This window comes from Seriola aureovittata, chromosome 4, assembly GCF_021018895.1.
Source record: "Seriola aureovittata isolate HTS-2021-v1 ecotype China chromosome 4, ASM2101889v1, whole genome shotgun sequence".
Taxonomy (NCBI): Eukaryota; Metazoa; Chordata; class Actinopteri; order Carangiformes; family Carangidae; genus Seriola; species Seriola aureovittata.
This window is the reverse complement of record NC_079367.1, coordinates 22,599,974-22,624,546: the sequence shown is the minus strand read 5'-3', so window position 1 is coordinate 22,624,546 and position 24,573 is coordinate 22,599,974. Positions and strand designations below refer to the sequence as shown.

At 38.1% G+C, this 24,573-nt stretch overlaps 1 protein-coding gene across 3 annotated transcripts in view; it reads left to right on the top strand.

The window, feature by feature from the left end:
* Positions 1 to 629: 629 nt before the first annotated feature.
* The window catches only part of stim1a (stromal interaction molecule 1a), a 28,494-nt gene continuing 4,550 nt past the window's right edge, over positions 630 to 24,573 (top strand). Inside the window, exons 1-11 of one of the 3 annotated variants that reach the window (XM_056373542.1) lie at positions 630 to 804; positions 1,556 to 1,688; positions 5,406 to 5,536; positions 7,678 to 7,792; positions 9,862 to 9,973; positions 10,536 to 10,651; positions 15,278 to 15,455; positions 20,954 to 21,131; positions 21,771 to 21,938; positions 23,423 to 23,523; positions 23,663 to 23,892. In XM_056373542.1, the coding sequence (XP_056229517.1) occupies positions 1,568 to 1,688; positions 5,406 to 5,536; positions 7,678 to 7,792; positions 9,862 to 9,973; positions 10,536 to 10,651; positions 15,278 to 15,455; positions 20,954 to 21,131; positions 21,771 to 21,938; positions 23,423 to 23,523; positions 23,663 to 23,892 (1,450 nt within the window). In that variant the 5' untranslated portion in view covers positions 630 to 804; positions 1,556 to 1,567. The remainder of the gene's footprint in view (positions 805 to 1,555; positions 1,689 to 5,405; positions 5,537 to 7,677; positions 7,793 to 9,861; positions 9,974 to 10,535; positions 10,652 to 15,277; positions 15,456 to 20,953; positions 21,132 to 21,770; positions 21,939 to 23,422; positions 23,524 to 23,662; positions 23,893 to 24,573) is intronic. The other 2 variants (XM_056373540.1, XM_056373541.1) reach the window with 2 other exon arrangements.

The following is a 24,573-nucleotide window of genomic DNA, read 5'->3' as shown; positions in this document are numbered from 1 at the left end:
GTTTTAATTGCAATTTGGTCTGAAAACCTCAGGGAAGAGCTGCTGTATGTGAGGACAGTCCGACAAACAATGAACAAAGAACCCAACTGAAATATGATGTTTGTTACACATCCTGAATATTAATAATAATATAATTTTTGGATGTAACTTGCTCATTATATTTATTTATATGCACAGCATAATATTTTGAACTTCTTTTTTTCAAGCAGATTTGCATGCTATAAAAAGAGTGGGCTCGTCATTTATATCTCTGCAGTCCGCAAGATCAGATCCTAAACCAGCTTCCCACATCCTTTTAGTTTCATTTGTATTATCCACCTTGGAATTGAATAACTCATTATAAAGATATTTAACTATCTGTCTATAAAGCTCTGACTCTGTAAAAACTTAAAAGGTGTACTGTGACAGGTACATACTGTAGAACTGAGCTTGAAAAATTGCGTCATTTTCCTTTAAATTTTACCTGCAGGCGTTTTGGTGTGATGGCTTATATTCTCCACTAGATGGCCCACTTCAGCAGTTTGTTTAAATATGATGTCCGGTTTACACTCCAGACGGTAGGGGGCGAGACCTGCTGATGGTAACCAGGGGCTCGATGCTGCAGAAGAAGACAAGCTAGCGTCTGTACACATTCTGCGGCTTTTTCGGTTCAGTCTCTCGGTCGCGGGGAAAGAGACCGACACATTTTTTTTTCTTTTAACAGGAGGTGGAGTTCGCTGTGCTTCAACTCCGGGGAACCAGGCATCTGCTGCAATGTTAACACAGAGCTGAAACTACACATCTGCTGCCTCTGATACATGACAGGTTAACTTTATTTTCTTGTTATTCATCATTATATTAATGATATTGCCATCTAGCCTAGCTAAAACTACAATTGCTATTTTATTAACGTTCCTTGTCTGAGTTGCGTTTAGCTAAACCTCAACTGTGGCTAACGTGCGTCTGTAGAAAATTCAAGTCGACACCGACAAAAACTAACTGAAAAAACACGAAGGGGTTAATGTGAATGCTTTCTTAGAAGGGATTTTTAATGTTACTCCCCCTTTGTTTGGATATTTTACTTCATTTCCTAGTTAGCCGAGGTGGTTAGCTAGCTAGCCAGGGCTTGTCAGACATCCAACCACAAGCAGACGCAGATAAACAGGCTGATGTTACTTTTCATAATCTTGTTATGTTTCTCCCTGAGGTGACATGTGTTTGCCACCTGGAACCCCAAAGCACAGCACAGCTCAATTGATAAAGTCAGGTTTAAAGGATTCCTAAGCTAAAGCCAGGTATTAGCAAGCTAACGACTGGACATTGATTCATTCAGGAAGAAGAAGCACCCTTGAGAAGTAATAGCATGTGTCTGCGGTTGCTGCAGGGGATCTTTATGTAACTAACCGTATTTCTTGATGTGCCCTTCTCCTTGCTAAGATGTCTAATGTTAAGAGAAAAAGCAGCTAAATTTTGTTTAATAATGAGCGATGTTCAATGGATTAACCAAGATAGAAACACTAAATTCGTTATTGTAAAATCATCAAAATTTCAAGGTTCTCTGTTCTCCTTTTTCCAGCATACACCAGTCATGGAGTTCAACAAATTTGTGACCTTGTGGATATTTTGCTTATGCCTCGTTGGAGAAAGTTGGACCGACAAAACAAGTTCACCCACATCAGATAGTCAGATTGTTGAAAACGAGGTGTCAGGTGAGTACATCAGCCATGGCGTAAATTTTTTGCAACATTTTTTTAAAAAGTTTATTTTTGTCCACCTGTCAAACTGACACGCTATAGATTTGCAGAGTAGAGTATTACTGTTGGTGCCACATCTTTGTGATTGTGCAGGCACTAAATGTAGCCATGCTGAGAATAGTCGGGCTGGCATTCAACATTAAGCCCTGTCCTCCAACTTAGATCAAGCCACCTACTCAAACAGAAGAAAATTGATTTAATGGTTAGTGGAGCACATGAGCAGGGTTGAAGTAGTTTCTGAATCTGAGTAATAGTTAAAATATTAAACAATTTCCAATAAATCCAATAAAAATTGGGATTAGTGCATTGGTAGTATTTTTTTTTTTTTTGGCTGATTATTTGGCTGTACGACACATAACATGAATTGTTATTCTTCATTACATTATAGTTGTGTAATTTTAAAAAAAGATGGCCTAAATCATTTAATTAAGATGCACAGTACTATTGAGGATGAAATAATAAGGTACTGTAATATAGACACTAACATCTTGGATTTGCGCTTATCATATGTGTCACCAAAATTCATAACGACATGACTTAATGTAACCATGTTAAAGCCAGTGTAGGTCTCTCATAAGAGCATAACCCCTCCACTGCTGCACTATATTACACAGCTAAGTTTTTTTTAAATTAAGGTTTCATTTAAGGCACAAACATGTTCAGTAAGTTAAACAAGATCCTAGTGTCCAAATATTTCACTGTGATAATCTCTTGCCTCAATCCATGAAGTGATTTAACATGAATGATGAATGTAATATCTGTCAAGCATGTCTTAAGCTTTAAACTGTGTGCAAACCCTATAACTTGAATATATCTGGGGAAACATGAGAGAGTTATGACATACTATGACTAAGATTTACATTTTGAAAAATTTAACTTCACGTTAATCACTATACTGTTAGCAACAACTGGGCAAAGACCCAGTACTGTGAACTTTCTCATTGTGATCTATTGTTGGTACTGTTGACCAGTGTGGTTAAACAGGAACTGCTGAGACATTGTCCAAGTTGCTCATACACATTTTGCACTTGAAGCAATTTTACTAAAGCATTATGCAATAGTCCCAGGAAGCCACTGCACAGTGAAGAATTTAATAGTGACAATGATTTACAAAGCTTCACTGGAATTTTGAATGGCAGTAGGACTCCTAGTAACTCCTGCAGTTATGAAGTGGCAATGTTGAGTGTGTTCTTCATCTACATCCAGGCACACAGAATGACTTACGTAACTTTCGCTCTTAAATAAGGCAGGTTGACTGGTATGTAAATATCTTATCTTGTGTCTCCGGAGGTTTGCAAGCCAAATGAGAAAGAGGGCCAGGCTGAGTGTATGAGAGTGTTGCAGGTGGTAGGCTTTCACAAGGGTAACTGTCATTCTTTGTTTAACATGGTGAATGTGAACGATTGAGTGTGTGACAGACTAATAACCTTTTTGGTATGTGGCATTGCAGGTTCTCTGAAGCTGGAGTGCTTGCATAGTATTGCTCAAAAATTAACTTTTTACTATGCGGAAGTTCAGGTCGTGCATTCTTCCTAGTTCTGGTTTAGTGGTTTTGTGTAGAGAAATACAAGTTACAAAACTATTCACTGAGCCACGGGACACAGTAACCGTTGCAGAGATTAATTTGAGACATGTTTTACTTTCTGCTTTATCTCTCTAATGACTAAGCCAACCTGTCATAACATGGGAATAAAAAAAAGCATGGATTGAAATGACAAGTTGATCAGTGGGAGGGGGAATTACGCTGTAAATGCTAGCACAATACAAACCATACGCTTGAAACTGATTATACTCTATTGTGTGGGTGACTGTAATTAATGGAGAAGCAGTATCAGTTGAGATATATGGACCTGAACTCTGCCATTTATGAAAGGGAAAGAGAGTTTGATTTTGCCTACTTCTGCACTGTATTGTTATGAGGATGATGAAGGCAACATGAAAAGCAAGGTGTGCTGTGTTTAACCACAAAGTATTCATCTACTAGCAAACCAGGATAAAGTAGAAACAAGCATTTTATACAGTAAAACCTTGGTGTTGTGATCAAAAAAGTTCTCATTGTTAGTAAAAACCAAGCTTACATCCGGTTAGGAAGTGCACAGTAACCTCTCATGTTGCAGAGCAAAGCCAGCCTCCACCTTAACCGTCGCCTCCACCTTAACCGTTGCCTTCACCTTCTCCTTTTGTGGGTATAATGCAGTGAAATACATAATAAAGCATACTGTGTTTGACATATACCTCTTATATAACTTAATGTAACCAGGAAAAGGTCACAATAGTAGCAGCACGTGGAACACAGATGTTGTATAAGACAGACTTAAAATGAATTGAATAAAATATGTGCTTCTGAGGGATTCAGGGGCACTATTCTTATGAATTCAACTCAGCCACACTGCTTTGAATTAAACGGTTAAACCTACTGTTATAACAGGTAGCCTACCATGCCCTTTCACACAGCTCATGCCAGTTTCTGCAGTACATGCCAAACAAGGTTTCCTCTTAGTGGGAGTGGTGACATTATCTCTGATCTATGGCTGAGGATTTGTAATCTCTCAGGAAGGAGCGGGAACACAGAGAGCAGACAGGGTGCGCTAGATAACATACAGGCTGCTTAATTACATCATTATTTATTGTAGAAACATAAACATCTGATTTATCTGCAATTAACTGGAGTCATACACACTGGTATTCTTATATGTTACTGAGTCCTTACTGTAAAAATACTGAATATAGATAAACGCAAACAACATTTATAATAACAAAGTCAGGTTTTCTGACATTAAACAAAACGGTGAAATCCAAATTGACGATAGAATAAAATTTAAGACCATGATTATTAAAAAACAATTCACCTTGGAACATGGCCTGTTTTTATCTACACAGTAGGTCTGGCAGTCATGGTATCTGGCTTCTTGGTACCATCCCCACATTGAGTGAAAGGCCCCATATAAACAATGCTTTGTTTGCAGCCAAGGAATTTTCGGTTCAGCTATCTTAACAAGACAGAGGCAGAGTGAGGGAAATCCAACAGGCAACTTTGCATCTTGACTTCTGCATATCTATTGTAGCGTTGAGGTGACATGAGTGCTTGAATAACTTGATCACATCTGTGCGTGTGCGTGTGTGTGTGTGTGTGTGCGCGCGCTCGTCTTTAGGGGGCTTGCCGTTTTGCTAATGATTAATCCTGACATTGCTAGAGTTGCATGTTTGGTGTTGAAATTCAAAAATAGAAACTATAAACTTCCTGTACCATGACTCAGATTCCCTTCAAACATTATATTAACAGTATTTTTTTTAAGACGTGCAAGTTTGGTTTGAGGGAATGCGATACAGAAATAAACTCCAGAAAGTGTTTTCAGGATGACTGAAATTAAACCAAAATTATATATAAAAGAATTTTGAGTAGTTATGAATAATTGCATATTCTCAGCCTGGTATACTTTTTTAATTCAATGTTGGAAAAAAAATAGAAGCTGCTGCTGAAGTAGTAAGAGTATTTTGTGATTAGACTTTTTTGCAGCAGAGCATTATTTGATTTAACTGTTTCCCAAATTGGAAGGCAAACATATACACTTTTATCACACACCAGTTAATGTGTTAATATTAATATTAATATTATCTAATGAGTTTCAAATTTGCCTTAACACCTTCTTGGTATGACTGTTTCTCCACCAGATTTTTGTCGCATCGATGAGCCACTGTGCAATGATGAGAATGCTCGTCTCAGCTTCGAGGCTATCGGTAGTATCCACAATCAGATGGATGATGACGCAAACGGCAATGTAGACGTGGTAGAGACAGACGGCGTAAGTACCAGCCTAAAAAATCAGCAACAACAACTGATGCTCTATTGAAAGAGATATTTTGAATTATACAATTACGGATGTGGTTTTCATTCAGTCTGAAGAGGTAGTAGTACCAATATTGTAATCCTCTGTCATCTGACTTGTCATAGGATTTTCTGCTAAGATGGTCAGTTAATCATAGCCCTGTAGTGTCTCAACTTTACTCAGACTATGGGGTTTGTATTTTTTAAATGTGTGAAAATAGTGTTTGCCACTTCTCTTTTCAATGCAATGAAGTATAATGAAAGCCCAGTATAACCCATTACCGCTTATGTTCATTGTTCATTGCTGTTGTATAATGTGTAACAGAAGTGTGGTCTGTTGCTTCTCAGACATCACTAGTGCCCGAAAGACACTGCCTGTAGTTCATTGAGTTTACATCCAGAGCTCTAGTCCAAACTACAGGTTGTGGCCTTGAGGAGGCCTTCTCTGAAGGCTCATTTCAATTTGGTTCAGTCTGAGGCATGTGGTTCACGCCAGACCAAAGCAAGCAACGTCATCACTGCAGCCGTCTCTGCTTTTAGAAGAGGCACTTGGCATGCAAATACCCCTAAGGCAAATAATCAAGTGCAGTACAGTGAGCACACGTATCTGTAGTGGCTTTGAGTCAAGAAATAGAGAACTCAAAAGGTTAAGAGCACTTCAAGACAGTAGCCCTGCTTCCTGTTATCATACAGTGATTAAATAAAGACGATGGTTGATTTCTTTATAACCAAGATCAAAGTCTCCATCTGGCTTTTGAGAATAATCTTTGGGCCTTGACAACATTATACAGGTCCTGCTAATTTTTCCAGTGAATATATTTTCAGGAGTGTGATATTTCACCTGCTGTACAGACCATCTCTCTACCCTGTAGTGAAATCCTCCCACACACATCTATCAAGAAAGAAAAGCATCATGACTTATTACTGTCTTCCACCCATGTTGCATGAGATGACTTTTGTGGGAGTGAAAGATGTGTAGGGTTTGTTTTTAAAAACACAGTGACTGAGTTAGCCTACGATGTAGTGGGCAATGAGTGGTGTGGCTCCTTTGGCAAGTAGTTGACTACTACCACTTCGATGGGGGCGAGAATGGAATCCAGAGGGCCATAAATTTTTGTACGCTGTTCCATTTACTATGCGTCATGGTGTCTTGTGTACAATATGCAGACTTCTCATTTTCAAATGGAGATACCAAATGTCATCCAGAGACTTTTATATTGTTTTGATAACCCTTAACAATTAAGAAAATTGTAATATTTTAATTGTGTAAATTTCATAAAATTGGTCATTCAACCAGACTGCCATCAAAGAGTTAATTAAGGTGATGCTTGATGGCTGTGTTTTTGCAATAGTGTATCAGAATACTCTTATGAAAAACTGCTACAGTGCTCAGGATCACAAAACCTATCCCATTTGAGTTTTTCCAGCTCTGTTGGTTTTTAATAACGTCACAGTCTGGCCTCCAGTTAATGGTGATCTGCACACGTGTTGTACTGTAGAATAACTATTAACACGAACTTCCGTGCTGTCTCAGACCATTAAGTAGTGAATGGAAAATGTTAGTAATTTTCAGGTCATGTTTGGTTGAGATATTTATAGTGTTTTATGTTCCTTTGACAGTAACTCAAGCAACACATAAGCCACAAGAATTGTAATTTCTTCCTTTTATGGAGGTCGTAAAGCCCACAGTGGTGAAACAGGTCATAGTGCTCACAATAAATTCAAACTTGTCAACAGCAAATTTCCAACACTATTTGTAAACGTGGTCTTTGTCCTTCACCTATTCATACATTTTATTTAGCCAATCCCCACTGAGTCAGGATATCTGTGTTGTTTAACATGTCAGCAGTTGCTATGAGATGACAATGTTTAATCCTTAAATTTGAAGAAAGAAATACAAAAACATTTCACCGGTACATTCACATTCTGCATTGCAACATTGGTCAGACCAAGCTAACAAAATTTCTGTATGATGAGATTGTCAGTAAGAGAAGTACAAATCCAGTTTTCTAAGAAATGATTATTTAATGAACCCTTTAAGTATTATTGCAACTTTTGTCAGTTAACACTTGTAAATAGATTTTTTTAACCACTACAAACGTCCTTGTCATCCTGCAGTTCCTCAGAGAAGATCTAAACTACCATGACCCCAAGGCCAAACATAACAGCTTCCATGGGGATGACCAGTTCATCAGTGTGGAGGACTTGTGGAATGCATGGAAGAGCTCTGAAGGTACTGCTTTTAAGCCTTGTTTTTTTCCCCTGAAGGCCAGCAGTGACTACACAGACAAACAGGCCTTTCTTTCAGAGCTTCTCTGTAGAATTATAAACCGTGAAACTTGTTTTGCGCACTATATTCTGAATTGATACGCTCTCTCAAGACTGTTTGAAACTGGACGGATGATTTTTTTTAATTTTAATGAAACAATCCTTGGGACTATGATTGCCAGCTCCAAAGAACTGCACTATTTCAGATAGCCAGTAAATCAGAGTTACGTATTTCCCTGTGACTGAAATTGTGAGTCAGACATTAACCCTGCTTGACTTTCTCACTCGTCCAACAAAGGAGAAAGGCAGTTGATCAGATGCCATGTCAAACAAAGTGCCATCTACTTATCAGTATCAGCCAGTGGCAGAGCATACATGATTGAACCTGTCAGCACAATATTTGCATACAAACTCTCACCTCCTTCTGCCTATCTGTTTGGCTGGGCTATCATATATGCCTTGAGAGCTGTGCTGTATCTAGCACTCATGTTTTTTCACACTCTTTCCTCTGGTTGCCTTTCTCCCCTCTTTTATTTTTTCTTGCTCGTAGTACTGACTTACTCTGCATTGCAGTTTCTTGACAAGGCTCTAGAGGGTTTGAGCCAGGAAACTGGGTTTTTGTTCAAGAGAGCAACACATTAACACAGACAACCCACACTGTTGACTCTCTGCCAGTAGCTGGGGAATGGATTTTCCTTCCCCGGTTAATACTATGGGCAAGCCAATGTTTGCTAATCCATAGGATACCTCATAGGTCATTCAGGATATAGGATACATGGTCATTTAGTATTTCTGATGATATGGCAGGCATAAACTCAGTGTGCTTCAAAATAAAAGCAGGGATACATAATTTATGACAAAATATAAAATAGCATATAAGATAAGAAAATATTGCATACAAAAAACATACAGAATAGGAACGTATTATTATCATTATTCTAAAAGGGAGATAATAACAATAATTACACTGAAACACAAAAAGATGATGATGAAAGATGTTTTTATTTTACTTTTAAAAGAAGACACTGTTGTAGCAGACCATAGTTCATATGTTAAAGAATTCCAGATAGTAGGACCATAATGACTGAAAGCCCCATGAGCTGATTTAGAGTTGATTCTTGGTACAGTGAGGAGAGCTTTATATGATGATCTAAGGGATCTATTTGATGTGTATTTACTGAGCATGTCACAAACATAGGAAGTAGCTGAGCCATTAAAACATTTAAAAACAATGAGAACTATTTTAAAATCAATTCTTTGTTTTACTGGGAGCCACTGAAGAGATGATAAAAGAGATGATAATGCCACATTGTTGCTGATTTGGCTCATTGAGTTGCTATGAAGTTAGGGCTTACTCTGCTCTAATTCAAAAGTGTTCGCATCCATTTCAGATTAACAGCATAGTTAAAAAGGTGACATTAGAGGGACAGACGGTATTTTGACAAGATGACATACTCTTTCCTACAGTCATCTTATTAAATATTTGGTTGCAAAGTTTTTGTTATCACTTACTGCCTGATGTCTATGACACAGACATCCCCAGTATTTTCCCTGGTGATGTCTGTTTGGCCTGTACTTCAGCCATCCTCAGTTCCTTCTGGTTTCAAGGAATTTTTGCCTTTAGTCAGATCTTAAGCAAGTGAAACACATGAGCTGGTCTGAGGTCATCTGACCGACTGCTTGGCCCCAAGACAAAATGTCTTTACTGTATTTTGTAATTGCTAAGGATAACTGTTGTCCTAAAAAAGTTACAGGTCTACAAGAACACTGTTCACTGAAAATAAACATGAACACCTTCAAACCATTAAAGATTTAAGTCAGCTTTTGAGCCCCACATTCATTATTTCATTTCAAAGTTAATTTGTGGGAAGAGAGCAAAACAATGAAAAACCTATTGATAACTCTTTCTCACTGCACTGTATGTGACATACTGGAACCATATAACCTTATCAGTATTGAATTCTACAAGGATTAGTTGAATGGGAATCAATGAGCACTGTGACTATATATTTTGTTTTTCCTTTTTCCCCTCAGTGTATAATTGGACAGTGGATGAGGTGGTGGAGTGGCTCATCACCTATGTGGAGCTGCCACAATATGTGGACGCATTTCGCAAGATGAATTTTAATGGAACTGCCATGCCAAGGTTAGTGATATCGTGTTCTGTGTCAACCTTTTTTTAACTGTCCTAGATTTATGAAAAATGTGCATCTTCACCTTGACAACAGTTTTACTTTAGATGGAAAAGGTAAGACTTACAAATAAAAATTGAATACTTCAATGACAGTAATAAGAGTTGAGCCTCAAAGTTTACTCATTACAACAATGGTGTGCAATGTGGGAATGGTGCTAACACAAATAATTGACTTAATGCAGCTTTTTAGTTCTAGCAATTAAAAACCATTTAGATTGCCCTCTTTAGTCGTCATGACATCCCCTTCTCTTATCAGTCAGTGTCAGTTTTATTAGATTGGTTGTAGTTTCTGGCTTTTTTGTTTAGCTTCAATTAAAAGAATCCACTGTGTACATTTGTCAAAATAGTAGAATTTGTTCACTATCTACTACTATTAATGTATCTAATAATGTTTTCATGTCTGATTAGTTGGTTTTTTGAAAATTATTTTTAGTGGTTACATTACACATGGCTCAAAATGCATTACACGCTTTGCTTCCCTGTTCTTATAAAAGGACTGTCTGTTTTCTCTCAGGCTTGCTGTGAAGAACACCACTCTGACACTCTCTATTCTGAAGATTTTGGATCGCAGCCATGTGCAAAAGTTGCAGCTCAAATCTTTGGACACTGTGCTGTTTGGAGCACCCCTGAGTAAGTGACGTTATTCTTTTTTTAATTCCTATTGAATCCAAATGAATACACTCATTCATACAAGATCAGTGATTTGTTCCAGATACTTCAAATCCCTGAGCACAGATAAGAAAATGGGTACAGTAAACAGTAAAACAAAACAAATTTTGAGGATTTTGCTGCCTGGCCAGAGTTACGTGCGTCCAAATTGCTTTGTAGTTGTTGTTTTAAATAAAAATCATTGCTTACTCTGTAAATTTGTTGGAAGTTCAAGGCTTGCTGAAATGTCTTCCCCGCACCGGTTATCAGAGTGGCATAAAACATCTTCCAAATGACTAACTCTACACCTCACCTTTACTCTCTTGAAATGACTGCAGAAAGTTTTGTGTTCAAATAAACAGCCTACCAACATTACCAACATCCTGACCACTGTTGTCTGCTGCTCTCATTTTTTTATCAGCTCATGGTCCATGTGATATGTTGTGGTTAGGTTTTGTTAGCTTTATTTATTCATTTATTTATTTCACTCACTTGTTTACTCACTGACTTACTCATTTATTGAATTTAGTCTGCCTTTTTATATGTAGGGAAAATCCTGTTATCACCTGTATTAGTTTTAAGGATTGTGGAAGTGAACTGAGGGTTAGCTCACATTGCTCTGTATTCCAGACCCACCCCTCTGTGTGCTGAGACAAATAAACACACCACTCATCCTCTGACTCTCATTCTCTGGTATCAATGCTCCTATTCTGTAGCTACAGATTGTTGTCTTTCAGGTTTTTCTTTTTGTTTTTCTTTCGTAACATCACAATGAATGGGATGTGTCTCAGCCATCTTCCCTCTTGGCAGTACTTTGTATTTTTTCATACATTCTTGGTTGACTTTGGGAAGTCATGTTCCCAGAATGAAAAATTCCATTTTTTTTTTCATGCAAAGCATGTTTGTTGTTAAAAGCTGAGTGATAATGTGACAGCTGTATGGTATCTTGCATCAGCTTAGAAAGTGAGAATTCTGGAATCGGTTTTGGATATAATGTTATGCTATAGAACAGTGATCAGCAACGCTAAAGCTTCCCATCCAGTTCGCAGATTATTTATGAATCCAGAAAATGTGAGGAGGAAAAAAATTTATTAAGCTATATTCAATATATATATATTTGGAGACAGTATTTTTTTCAGCGTTTTTAACAGCGTTTCCCATACATTGATTTGTTTGTGGGGGGCCTGCCACAATATCACAACTGACCACCACCATTTTCTATTTTGTTTTTTACTATTTCAAATGGGTAAAATCTTATTGCATTGATTTGGTCAGACCGTCCTTGCCTTTTTCTCTCTCTCCCATAATGAGATACACACACATTGACGATGGGTCTGTCTGTGAACACCCCCTCCTCTCCTTGCACATATAGAATCAAAGTATGATCATGTACAGGAGGAAGGATTGTTGTTGGCTTTTCCCCACAGAGAAGACAGCTAGCATATCTGCTAGTCAATATTGACTGCTCGTGACTGGCGTTAAACGTTATGCTCCCTCAATCTACATGAATATTGAAAAATATTTCATCCTGTCAAAAGATGGTCTGGAGTACAGGTATTAGCAAAACTGAGACGTAGAAACTGAAAATTCCAACCAATGTGATAAGCTATCCAATTCATTTGTTTAAAATATTTCCAGGTTTTAGCCAGTGCTGCTGTGGCAGCTAAATCAGCATAAGGCGGTTAGGGGGTTAGGGATAGCTGTAGCTAGTAAAGAGAGGAGAGAAGAGAACCAGCTCGGGCGGAAGCAGCAGGTCAGATTGACAGCAAACACAGTGATAGAGCTGTATATGTTGATTATTAATTTATTAATCACAAAGGACTTGGCAATTTTTAGTATTTGCAGTATAGCACCTTATACACGGATCAGCCACAACATTAAAACGAGTTACTTGTTTTAATGTTGTGGCTGATCAGTGTTTACAGTGTTATTTAATAATGAATTTAACAAACCATCACTCCTCAGTGAACTTCCTCCTTAGCTGAGGTCTGAAATCATTTTCTTTTTAGGCAAAATACTGTATATAGCTATCATTATGGATTTCCCATGTTTTATTAGGAGTATGTTCACACTGATATTTTTTGAAAGTCCAGGCCCCACAGTGTTTTCTTAGAAAAATTTTGGCCCTTAGACAAATGTAATTGATGATCCCTGCTACAGAGGTTACACATAATATTAGAGCTGCAACAATCAGTAGAATTTGATTAGTCGATCAATAGAATATTAATCATCAACTCTTTAATAATGGATTCATTGCTTTTGTTATTTTTCAAGCAAAAATGCCAAATATTTAATGGCTTCAGCTTCTCCAATGTTAAGGGTAAATGCTTTTCACTGAACTAATATCTTTGGGTTTTGGACTGTTGGTTGCATAAGATGAGACATCTGAATGTGTTTCCTTGGGCTATGGTAATTTAATAATAATAATAAATTTTATTTGCAATGTTTTGGTGCTAGATCTTCATTTTTGGATTCATTCATCCTTCTCCTACGCACATTTGTCATGAAATATATATCAATAATGAAAATAATGTTTGCAGCTCTACAAAATATAAATGGTGGGCAGAGGCATCCCTATCCTTGAAGCGCAGTCTTTTTTTCTTTTTTTTCTTTTTTTTTAAAGGAGAACAGCAAAGATGGATAAAAAGTGAAGTAGAAGGGAGCATATTTGGAAGAGGAGTGCTGATGAGAGCTGATTTATGTAATCATTAGTGAAGCAAGAAGAGAAATTTTAATGAACCCTCATAGAAAGCAGGCATTTGCATCAAAAAGAAACTGCACAGGGGAACAGTGTGTAGTGGTCTGTATCTGACATGTGTCATTATGGATGTTTTGTTAGAGTCACACCCAAAGGAAGACATTAGCGAGGGCTATCTGGTTTTGACAGCCTCTCAACGCCAGTGGGTCCCACTAATGGTCAGACTGACTGACTGTATATAGCAGCAGCATTTTAAGACACATCTCACAATGGGTTGATTTTAATCTAGTGGACAGTTGGGTAATAATTAACCCAAGCACATTTGGGTCCAGTTATTTCCAGTTTTGTTTTTAATTAAATGTCACTTCATCATCTCTTGGTGGTTTTCTTGAAAGGCAGTGAATGCAGTCTTTACTGAGTCAGTGACAAATTTTATAGAGGGCAAAACCGTTTTTGACAGATAGTGTTGAAAGAGCAGTAAATAGAACCGGGACAACAGTTTAACATAAGGATACAATTTTATTAATCTCAGATGATGCTCATTATTTTTTAACCATCTGTTCTCACCCACAATGCAGATCCTAGACAAATATAGGACCTTTGCATTTCAGTTAAATATTGTGACCTAATTTTAGGTGGTTGTGCTCTCGGAGGTTAAGACGGAGTGATCTGCATATACTAGCTTCCACTGTAGCTGAAGTGTAATTATTGTGCTATTCTTACTTACCCAGGGGAATAAAGAAGAGACAAGACCAGTGGTTTACTGTCCTGTAAATTTTCTGTTTCTTAGTTCTGGTTTGTTACTGTGTAACAACAGCAGGCACAGCTGGTCCAAGATCTTTGACTCTGATGAACCTGTGTTTGTTCTGGGCTTTATAAGCATGTCTACGGGAATATACACAGCTCTCCTGACAGATCATTTAGCACAAGTTGGGGACTTGGTGATGTGCTCTTTTACCATACAGAGGGCTTATATAAAGAGAGATGCATGCTCTGGGATAAAATTTAATTCATGTGCCATGTATGTTTGACATGGCTCTTTGTCAGCAGCAGCCAGTGGTACTGGATGATGTTTATGAAGAACTGATTTTAGGTGGGATATCATCCTGATGTAAAGAGACACTGGCCTATACTGACTTTTTACCCTAATCTTTTTTCATTTTTGTCTCTCTCCAGGAAGTACAAGTCATGTTTTTGTTATCTCTTTTCCATACACCCCTTTCCAGGTTTTGCAATAAAAAGCTTGCATCATTATGTGGCTTGCAAGGCTGAAATACAGGCTTTGTGTCAGTTGCTGCATGGCAATGCTCTCCTGACTCATCAAATAGACTCAGACTTAATTTTTTTAATAATAAGATGGCCTTGGTAAAAATTATCCTCACTTGAGAAGTGGCTTCTTACAAATGGGATACCTGCTTTCTAGCTGCTGTGACTTTCAGTAGCTATGAATTCTTTACAGTGACAGCATGGCAATATACACACACCTAATTCCTAGGTTTTCAGAGAAATAGCAGATAGGATTTGGTTAATAGTTTCTCATTTATACATTTTTTTTTTATAGTTGCCATTGTTTGGTTTTCTGTGTATGTTCTTTATTAGCAATGGTTACCAGACTGAAATAGGCTATGTTAAGCTGTGGCTTTTTGCTTTATGCCCCTCTCACCGCAACCTGAACTTGTGCTACTGACTCTTCTATTTGTGTCACGCCACAACACTTGCAGGCTATGTTCAAGCACAAGTTTCACACCATATCCTCATAAAACTTTCTCATTGTTAGATGGTATTTTCTCCTTGATATATTTCCTGGTCGAAAAACACTTCTGCTTCTGTAGATTTATCTTATAGTTTTGATGTTTATTACTCTCCTTAAATGTACCTTCTCTTCTTGATTTTTTTTCTCTTTTTCACAGTGAATAGACATAATCACCTGAAGGACTTCATGCTGGTAGTGTCAATAGTCATCGGCATGGGTGGCTGCTGGTTTGCCTACATACAGAATCGCTACTCTAAGGACCACATGAAGAAGATGATGAAAGACCTGGAGGGCCTGCAGAGAGCTGAGCAGAGTCTGCATGATCTACAACAGAAGTGAGGGTTTTTCCCAACACCCACACAACAAACCATTACACTCTACACATACAGTACTGTGCACACATACCATCAGTTTTGTATTTCCATATTAAACACTGTATTAATTGCGGCACAGCTTTTTTCTATCTACATTAGGACTTCTGAACATCAAACAAATACATTTGTATCCTCAATTTATTATTAAACTGACTTCAAGCTCACTTTGACTAGCTAATAATTTGTCAGCCTTATAGGAAATATCAGCCAGTGTTTGGCTGCCAGCGCTGCTTACATGTGGTGAACATGCAGAGTTACTCCTCACAAATCCCTTGCTCAATTGACTTGTCAGGTAATTAGCCGTGAATTAGCCGTAGCCTTTTTTTTTTTTTTTTTGTAATAAGTTTGATACCTATATGACAGTCTAAACAACAGCCTCACCCAATAATTATACATCCTTTAGAGTGTGAAATAGTGCCCTGTTCTGTTTCTGGAGGTTAAGGTTTTATTTGACAACAGTGTATTTCTTCTGGTGTTAGCAGAAGCAGGCATTGATTAAAAGGACTACAGGAGATTCTGTCAGTCTCAGTTATTTCCCTATGCAAATAAGATGTGTTTGATTGTTAAGAATTTGCGTATAGGGGTTCTCAATCCTATATATATTTCCACAGTCATAACTTTCACAGGATTTCACATACAGAGCCACACTGTTCTAAAACGGGAAGTGAAAGACTGTTGGGTAATGACAGACTAGAAAAATGGATTTTGAGTCATTGGACTGGACTTTAGACAAATTAGTCCAAATGACTTGACTTAAATGAGTCGCATTGAAATTACATTTAACCATTAGATTAGATGAAAACCTCTAAGACACATGACTGGTTCAAGGAAAAGATGTACTGCTTGAATAGGTGGAATGGTATTTAAGTCAGTGTGAAAACTCTGTACAACTTTGACCTCTGTACAACTCCTTGTCATTTCTAGCTCATAGGGCCATGTTTTAGAAGCATCTTTTGGAAGCTTCAACATTTGACTTTAGAGCCAACTACAACACAGCAAGCTAACTCCCAGGTATAATGTTTTCAACATTTCCCAAAGAATATGCACTTTAAATTGCATTTCCACACAGACTTTTGAATAGGGAAAAAAATTACAAAAAGATAAATGCACTTTGGGTAGGTGGATAATCTATTACATCTTTTCTAATCTGTTCGGATAAATGCAGCAAGCTTTGCTTTGAGCAGTCATGATCAAAGCCATTGATATGGATATGGCATGAGTGCTTTTCCATTCATTAGATGTTTTTTTTTTTTTTTTTTTTGAACTAAACAATAGCAGGCAGACTCTAACAAATGACTAACAGTTGAGTGCAGAGACTGAGTTGGCTGGCTACCAGACATCACCATAAAATCACAGGACAGGGTGGTTATCTCTCCTGCTGTGAGGCCGCAGATGTGCATGATCACTGCATTTAGTTAGGCTTCTTGAATTAATAATATACAGTGTTGTTCAAAAGTCTGAGATACTGAGCACTGGCTGCAGTAATACAGACTCTGTATCATACTGTGGTGGTGAAGAGAGGTCTTAGTTCTCAGTTTAGCAGCCAGTCCTCCCAGCCCTCACCTGTGATAATACAGTAATCTTTGGGAGGTGATTGAAGGGATAAATTGCAGATACAAAGAATCAAGATGAGACCTCTTCAGTTGCTAGTGTTTACTGTTGACTGGCTCAGACAACACTGGAGGGATTACATCTGAGAGCATTTGGTGATCCTGAGGAGTGGTTGGAGCAGGTTCAAAAAATGTTTGTGCTGTTCCATTTGTGTTTTTGCCACCTTGACCCTGACCTGGAAAACTTGAAAAAAGACTTATGAGTGACTATATCATGATTTAAGGGTTTGAATCAACACTAATCTTTTGAATATTTGCGCTATAATTGATGTCCCAAAAATGGGTTAATGGTTGACCTCTGTGAACCTTGCAGTTTAGCCATTATTAAACAAAGCTTTGGGGTAATCCTTTGACAAAATGCTTGTGGCGTATGTCTGCGGTGCAGCCACCTCTCTGGTCTGACATGCAATACTGATATGCAATACACTCACACCTGGTGTATTCTGGCTTCAGGCCACTGCAGCTTTAATGATTAAATGTTTTGAAATGAGATGTTTTAAAATAAAGAACCTCAAATAGAGCCAAATGTATATAGATAATTGGCATTATCATAAAGAATAAATGAAGGTTATAAGACAATTCTAACTATTTTGGTCCTTTTAATACTTAAAGGAATGCTGGGAATGTGCGTTTAAGCATGCACTGTCTCCTCTTATTCCTTTAAAGGATACTCAGCACAGCTTCATCTCATACACAGGACAGTTTTTTTTTGTTTTGTTTTTTTTAGCTTTTGAAAGGATAAGGCATTACCTAGGTTCACGAATGGTGCAGATGAAATGAGATGTAATGATTTGCTGTTGATGTTTTTCATGTGTAATTTCTGATTAAAAGTTTTGAGACAGAGCAATGCAATTACAATCTGAGAGGTTGCAGCTTTTCTATGATTGAACAGAACCATAAGAGGATTCTTGTCATATATATTTTGGTATTATTGATTGGAGTTTTTTATGTACATCTGTTGGTTTATCATAAAGTTACCACTAAGTGTACTTTAACTAGAAAATGGTTAGAAGTTTTATTTAAGAAAAGAGAAAATAAATATTTTGTAAAATGACAGTTGGTGGTCACTGTGAGCATGTTGTAGCATCATGTTGGTCATTGGAAATACCTAATCTTCATAACGTGTCCATTAGTTTTTCATATTTGAACAGTTTAGTTTACAGTTTAATTTGACCTGAGGTTGAGTGTAAAGGAAAGTGGAAAACCTGTGTTTAACCTCTGGGGATGTCATGTTTTGTTAGATTCAAAACCAGTGGCAGGAGCATGTCATTCCTGGCTGGATTTTTGGGGAAACTAAACATGGGTAGACAATCTGTTGTAGGCATCAAAACTTTCAGACTTTTTATTGCCCTCATGAGTTGCTCTTTGTGTCATCTGACTGTTTAGCAAACAAGTTTTCGAAACATGAGGCAGCATGGTCTAACGAACGGTAAACAAGAGTGAAAAGACTTTGGTTTGTGTCAGGCTTTGATTCCTCATTATCTGTACAGTAACACCTCTTCCCTTTGAATTTTAGTATCTGTTATGGCTTCTGTCTGTGTACATTTTATATAATAAATATGAGGTGCATCTATTTGTTGTAGCAGTACACTAAAGGAGTGTAAAGTATATTGGTGGGATATGCCTGTTGAAATCAGTCCAAAAGAGCCATTGACTGGTCCAGTGAGGTCAAACCCTATCCCTCTGATATACTGCCAGGTCAGTCTGTGTGTTGCCTCTGTGGCTTTATACTATGATCAGTTGTGAAAATACACCTGCCCCTGCCAACCAGAGATAATAAATCTTAAAGGTTAACAATTAAAGATATTGTGAATTATGCTCTTCAGGTACCCAAACAGTACATACCATAGCTGCTTGTAATACCTTATTAGTTGTATCAGTGAGTGCTGTGTTACTTCACATACAGTACGTGGACCAGTGCAGAAATTGCATTATATTTCATATCGGAAGTTATGGCTATTGGTTCAGTGTTACAGTATAATTTATCTGCAGCAATGTAATACTGCTGTGCAGCCACATTTAAATCTAATTTGTGGTCGATAAGAGCTCAGTGAAAGGACAAACAAACCAAATGTTTTGGGCCTGTTTCTCATAAAGTAGAATATGTCCCATAAAGCAATATAATTTGAAATGCCTATTCATTATACTGAGGAAATGTAGTAGCTGGTGTAGTCATAATCAAAAGGCAATGTTGAGCAGAAATCAGTAAAACCAGCCTAAAAATCTGCAGCCAAAAGCAGATGGTGATTCTCAGACATTTGGTGTTAAGCATTAAACTTTTCTAAATCTGATTCCCTTATATTAGTTGCAGCCTGGACAGCCAAGTACTGCGGCTGTGGGAGATATACTATGTTATGTTGTATTGTAGGTCAGTGTGACTTGCAAGAAGAGACTCGTATCTCTTACAGCACTTGTTTTAGGAGGTGAGAGAGAGAGGTATGTCCTCTGTCTGTTGCTGTGCCTTTCTTCCTGATCCCTGCAGCCAGCTGCTCTCTTTCCATACCTTCAAACGGATCCTGTGGTGGTGTCAAGTAGCCTGGCCCGACCATGGCTTCTCTGTTGGGAGACAGTGGGTGGAGGCTTTGACTAGAGTTGGATTTCCTGGGTGCCTTTTACAACACTGTTTGACCCTGTCTCTGTCTCACTGGTGGGAGATGGTGTTAAGCATGACTGCTTAACATGTCAGCTCAAGTGCTAATTCACCCACATTTGGACTGGGTGTGGTGTGTGCTGAAAGACATCCTGAAAAAGGACTGGTGACAAGGACAACAATGCTGCATATGAAAGGCATTTATAAATATGCTTGCTTTCCACACAAAATGTATGTTATTTTGGGAAATAAGATAAATACAAATGTAATAATATTTTTGTATAAAATGTGTGTGTTATTGTTTACCTTCTACAAAATCTGCATAGACACTGTGTCTGCGTCCGGTGAGCCCTGCAATGCAGGTCAGTCAAAACAGTGTTTGGCGTCTTCTCTCTGGACATTGTAGCTCTGCCAGTGCTTTTGAATCTTAGCTAGAGAATGGCAGAGGTCAGGGTCGAAAGCATTAGTAGGACTGCCCACCAGCTACATTTTCCATAGCTAGCTGTTTGGATCAACTTTCATTTCTCTGCCCTTCTGTGCTCCCTCTGCTGTTGTGTTTAGCCTGACAGAAGGAGAGTGCTGCTCCCTAATGACTGAAAGATGGTATTACTTTCTGCCCTTTTAATGTTGCAGTCTAAAAAAAAAGATGTTTGTTATGTGCTCCTATGATTGATTAGTCAGACTAAGGACCATTTGGGTAGGGTCCATTGTAAGTATTATCACCCAATTGCTTAGTTTTACAGATCAAATGAAAACATTTTTTTTTATAAGATCTTTTTACAGATCACAGTACATTAAAATGGTGTGTGTCTAAGCACAAATTATTATGTCATGATCCTCTTATAAAAGTAGACCTGTTTTAGGAGGCTAGTCTAAAAATATCCTACACACAAACCAACACATATCTGGACACTACAGGAGCACTGTACTGTTCTAAAGTTACACAACGACAGCTGTTCCCATTCTTGGCTCTGCTCCCTCTGATGTGAGTTTATTGTGCGCTGCCTAGCAGCTGACCATGACTGGCCATGCTTTCTACATGTTAGCCATTGTTTCCGGTGATGCATGACTGATGCAAGTCCTGCATTCCACACATGGCACTCACATGCTTACACATCATGACTGTCCACAGAGAATGACACTGGCCCCTCCTACTTTACATTTCTTTGTTTGGCCTTATTTGGCCACTGATTTCTTGCTTTGAGGAGAAACTCAAGTTTAAAATAATTGTTTCTCTCTGTTCCCCTCTTTGTCCTCAGGCTGCAGATCGCCCAGGAGGAGCACCGTACGGTAGAGGTGGAGAAGGTTAACCTGGAGCAGAAACTGAGGGATGAGATTAATGCAGCAAAGCAGGAGGCCCAACGACTGAGAGAGCTGCGTGAGGGCACAGAGAATGAACTGAGTCGCCAAAAGTATGCAGAAGAAGAGCTAGAACAGGTACTTGCAAACTGATAAATGTCATTTAAATATGGTGTTTGTAGTTTTTAATTGAAAAAAATCTTAATTTCAGCACAAAGGAGAAGCATTGAAAGTGAGTGAGCAGTGTTTTATAAACTTCAAAGGTGGCAACTGCGCAGTATGTTAAGGTCTATCAGATTCACAGTGGCTATAATATAAATACACCCACTGAAGTCTTTGTCCATTAGGAATTTGGCAGGAACAGAACAGCACAGCCCACACAAGTGAGCAAAACACATGAATATTTGCTTGAAGGACTATCACGGTGATCAAATTCAGACGCTTGTGTCACAGGTGTTTTTTTTGTTTTTTTTTCACAGTGATAAATTGGAACCATGCAAGGCTTTCAGATTCAGTGTTGTTGCACAACATGTTGGAGTTTCTGTGGCAAGACCCATTCACCACTTAGTTAAATTAGCATATTCACAACTTTTCTTTCATGTAATATTGATTTTAGCTGCAAAACTTCAGAGATCTTCTCTAATTCTCTGAATTCTGAAAATACTAAAAAATAAAATAAAAATCATTGCCAAGAATATGTTGGTAGATAATATAAAGTTTATAGTTGTGTTGCTTTTATGTGTTCATTTGTCTCCTAATGTTTGACATTTGTTGCAGGTGCGCATGGCGTTGAAGAAAGCTGAGAAGGAGTTGGAGTCACGGAGTAGCTGGTCACCACCAGAGTCTCTCCAGAAGTGGCTGCAACTCACTCACGAGGTGGAAGTGCAGTACTACAACATCAAGAAGCAAAATGCTGAACGGCAGCTCCTGGTAGCCAAAGAAGGGGTAAGCCATGTAATTATTGCCTTGATCATAGGACTTCCTATTTAAAATCTATGAATTATGTTCCAAGGCAAATGTTCAACCAAGTCACCAGAGATGTAAGATTTGAGACTGAGCTGACTGGAACAAGTTGGCTTTATATTTCAGTTCTTGATTCAATAAAAAATTTAATACATTCTAAATGAAAGTAGCCCAGGGCGGAGTGGGAATAAAAATCGGCTTAGGTCTATTGACTCAGACTGGGCCATTAAAACCCATCTGGCCCGTGTTTCTGTGATTAACTGTGATGATTTTTAGAATAATGCATGAAATAGAAACAACTCACATGAATTGTCTTGATATAAGTTTGTAATGTTGTAGTTATTTACATAAGTCAATTACAGATTTTATTATTGTACTTTATTACTTTTATTAGTGTTTGTGAAGAAAACACATTTTCATATTACTGTTAACAACAACAGCAACAGCTGCAGTCTCAAAATTGACCAAATAAGTGATCCGACACACTAATGTGTCAAACTGAACAGGTGAGGCAGACATAAGGTACATGAGGTACATACAGTTTGCATTGTGTTAAGTTGTATTTCTATTTTTCACTTTGACTCTGATTACAAGTTAGTAGCTATAGAGAGCCTGAGTAGAATTCAAACTGGACAGTACAGCAGTAAATATAGCACCAAACACATTTAAATTTCTCCAGCTTTGCTTCCTTTGCTTCTGTAGATCTGAGCTGATCACACAGACTTTGAGTATTTTAATTGGTGTATTAGAATTTCTTATGAATCCAGGCCAGAAAACTGAGCTATACAACATTATCCTGCTAAATAAAGTCAGACTAGTTTCCTGCTGTCTACTGCCTACTGCTAATGTTGTAAAGTTTGACTGGTGTTTGTATTGGACTCACTGTACTGGAAACTGTGGTCAGTCTTGCTGCTTTTTGGAATTTAATGTCTTTTTTCTGAGCATTTCAGCCATATCTTTACTTTTTTAAATTTTTTTTTATTTGTGTAAAGCAATACATTAACAGCCCACTGCTGGCCACATCAAAAAATGATTATATGAGCACATAAACAGACAGAGGGTTGCTAGAGCCAAAGGACCAATCCAAATGTAGTTAGCCAGGGAGGGAGATGACAGCCACACGGAATCACAGTGTGCCGCACAACCGGCTCAACATGGCTGATCACCACAACACAGTCACTCCAATTTAGCTCCCACCCTTTTTCTCTGTCTCTCTCTGATGCTTTATTTGTTTCACATTGACCTACTGGCCCAATTTGTGTAGCTGTCCACCAGGAAACTCCCAAGGACCTCTGTTGAGATTGAAGCAGTCTGATTAAGTAATCAATTATGCTCTTGTGAAAAAATTATTTTATGTTCTTGAATACTCACTGCACTGTTGTTGTACCTGTGAACAGGTACAACATAGTGTTAACATAGTGTGTGTGTATAATGCTGAAATAAGTGTTTGTCACTTGTTTTCCCAGGCGGAGAAGATAAAGAAAAAGAGGAACACTCTCTTCGGAACTTTCCATGTGGCTCACAGTTCCTCCCTGGATGATGTGGACCACAAAATACTGGCAGCAAAGTCAGTCTCATATTTTTTTTTTTTTGAAAAATTGTCAAAACTTAAAAAAAAAAAAAAAAAAAAAAAGTGAAGTGGTCATTTATAGATCGATTTTCCTCTTCACATATTTCTGTATCTACTTTCTCCTCATCTTTCTTAGACAAGCCCTGGGTGAGGTGACCGCTGCCTTGCGGGAGAGGCTTCACCGCTGGCAGCAGATAGAGATCCTCACAGGTTTTACCATTGTCAACAACCCAGGCCTTCCTTCGCTGGCCTCATCCCTCAACCTCGATCCCAGCTTCATGGGTGGCAGAGCTACACCTCAGCACTTCATCATGTCTGACGACATGGACGACTTGGACGAAGATATCATGCCTGGAACTCTGCAATGTAAGAGTTCATCCGAATCTGTTGGCCATTCAGTGGGGAGTAGCAAACGAACCCCTAAACACTCCAAGACCCTGCTGGGGAAATCCAAAAATCAGCCCACATGAGAATTTGGACCTCTTATGGTACAATAACATGAATTTGTCCTTGTGGCCTCCCTGGTGGCGGAGGTAGTGAGCGTCACACATGTCTATGATTGAATGAGTGTTGTTTTACATTTGTATAATGTGTACTATGTAAATTCACATAATTGTCTTGTTCTTGTACACATCATTCCAGTTGAATGCCTTTTGTTACATGTTCTCATTTTTGATAAAATGTTAAATCGACTCTCAGTCGATTATGGAGACTGAAAACTCCTGTGACTTTCCCTTGGAAATTGAACTGTTAAGAAAAATATACTTCTTAATGAGTACAAGTTTCCGTGCTGACCTATTTGTAGTGGTTGTTTCCTAAAATATGTGCTGCAAACCGTTTGAATCTGCTTTTGGTCAAACAAAGGAAATGTGTTATAAGCAGTCAGTGCCCAATTTAAATGGACTACAACACTCAAAAAATACACATATTTGCTCATCAAATCCTCATGTACAAAAACTGTTTACTTCATTGCAGAAAACGCACATCATTATCTAATCAGGAGAACCAACACAATTCTGATGACCATAATGCTTTGTAGCCATCTTG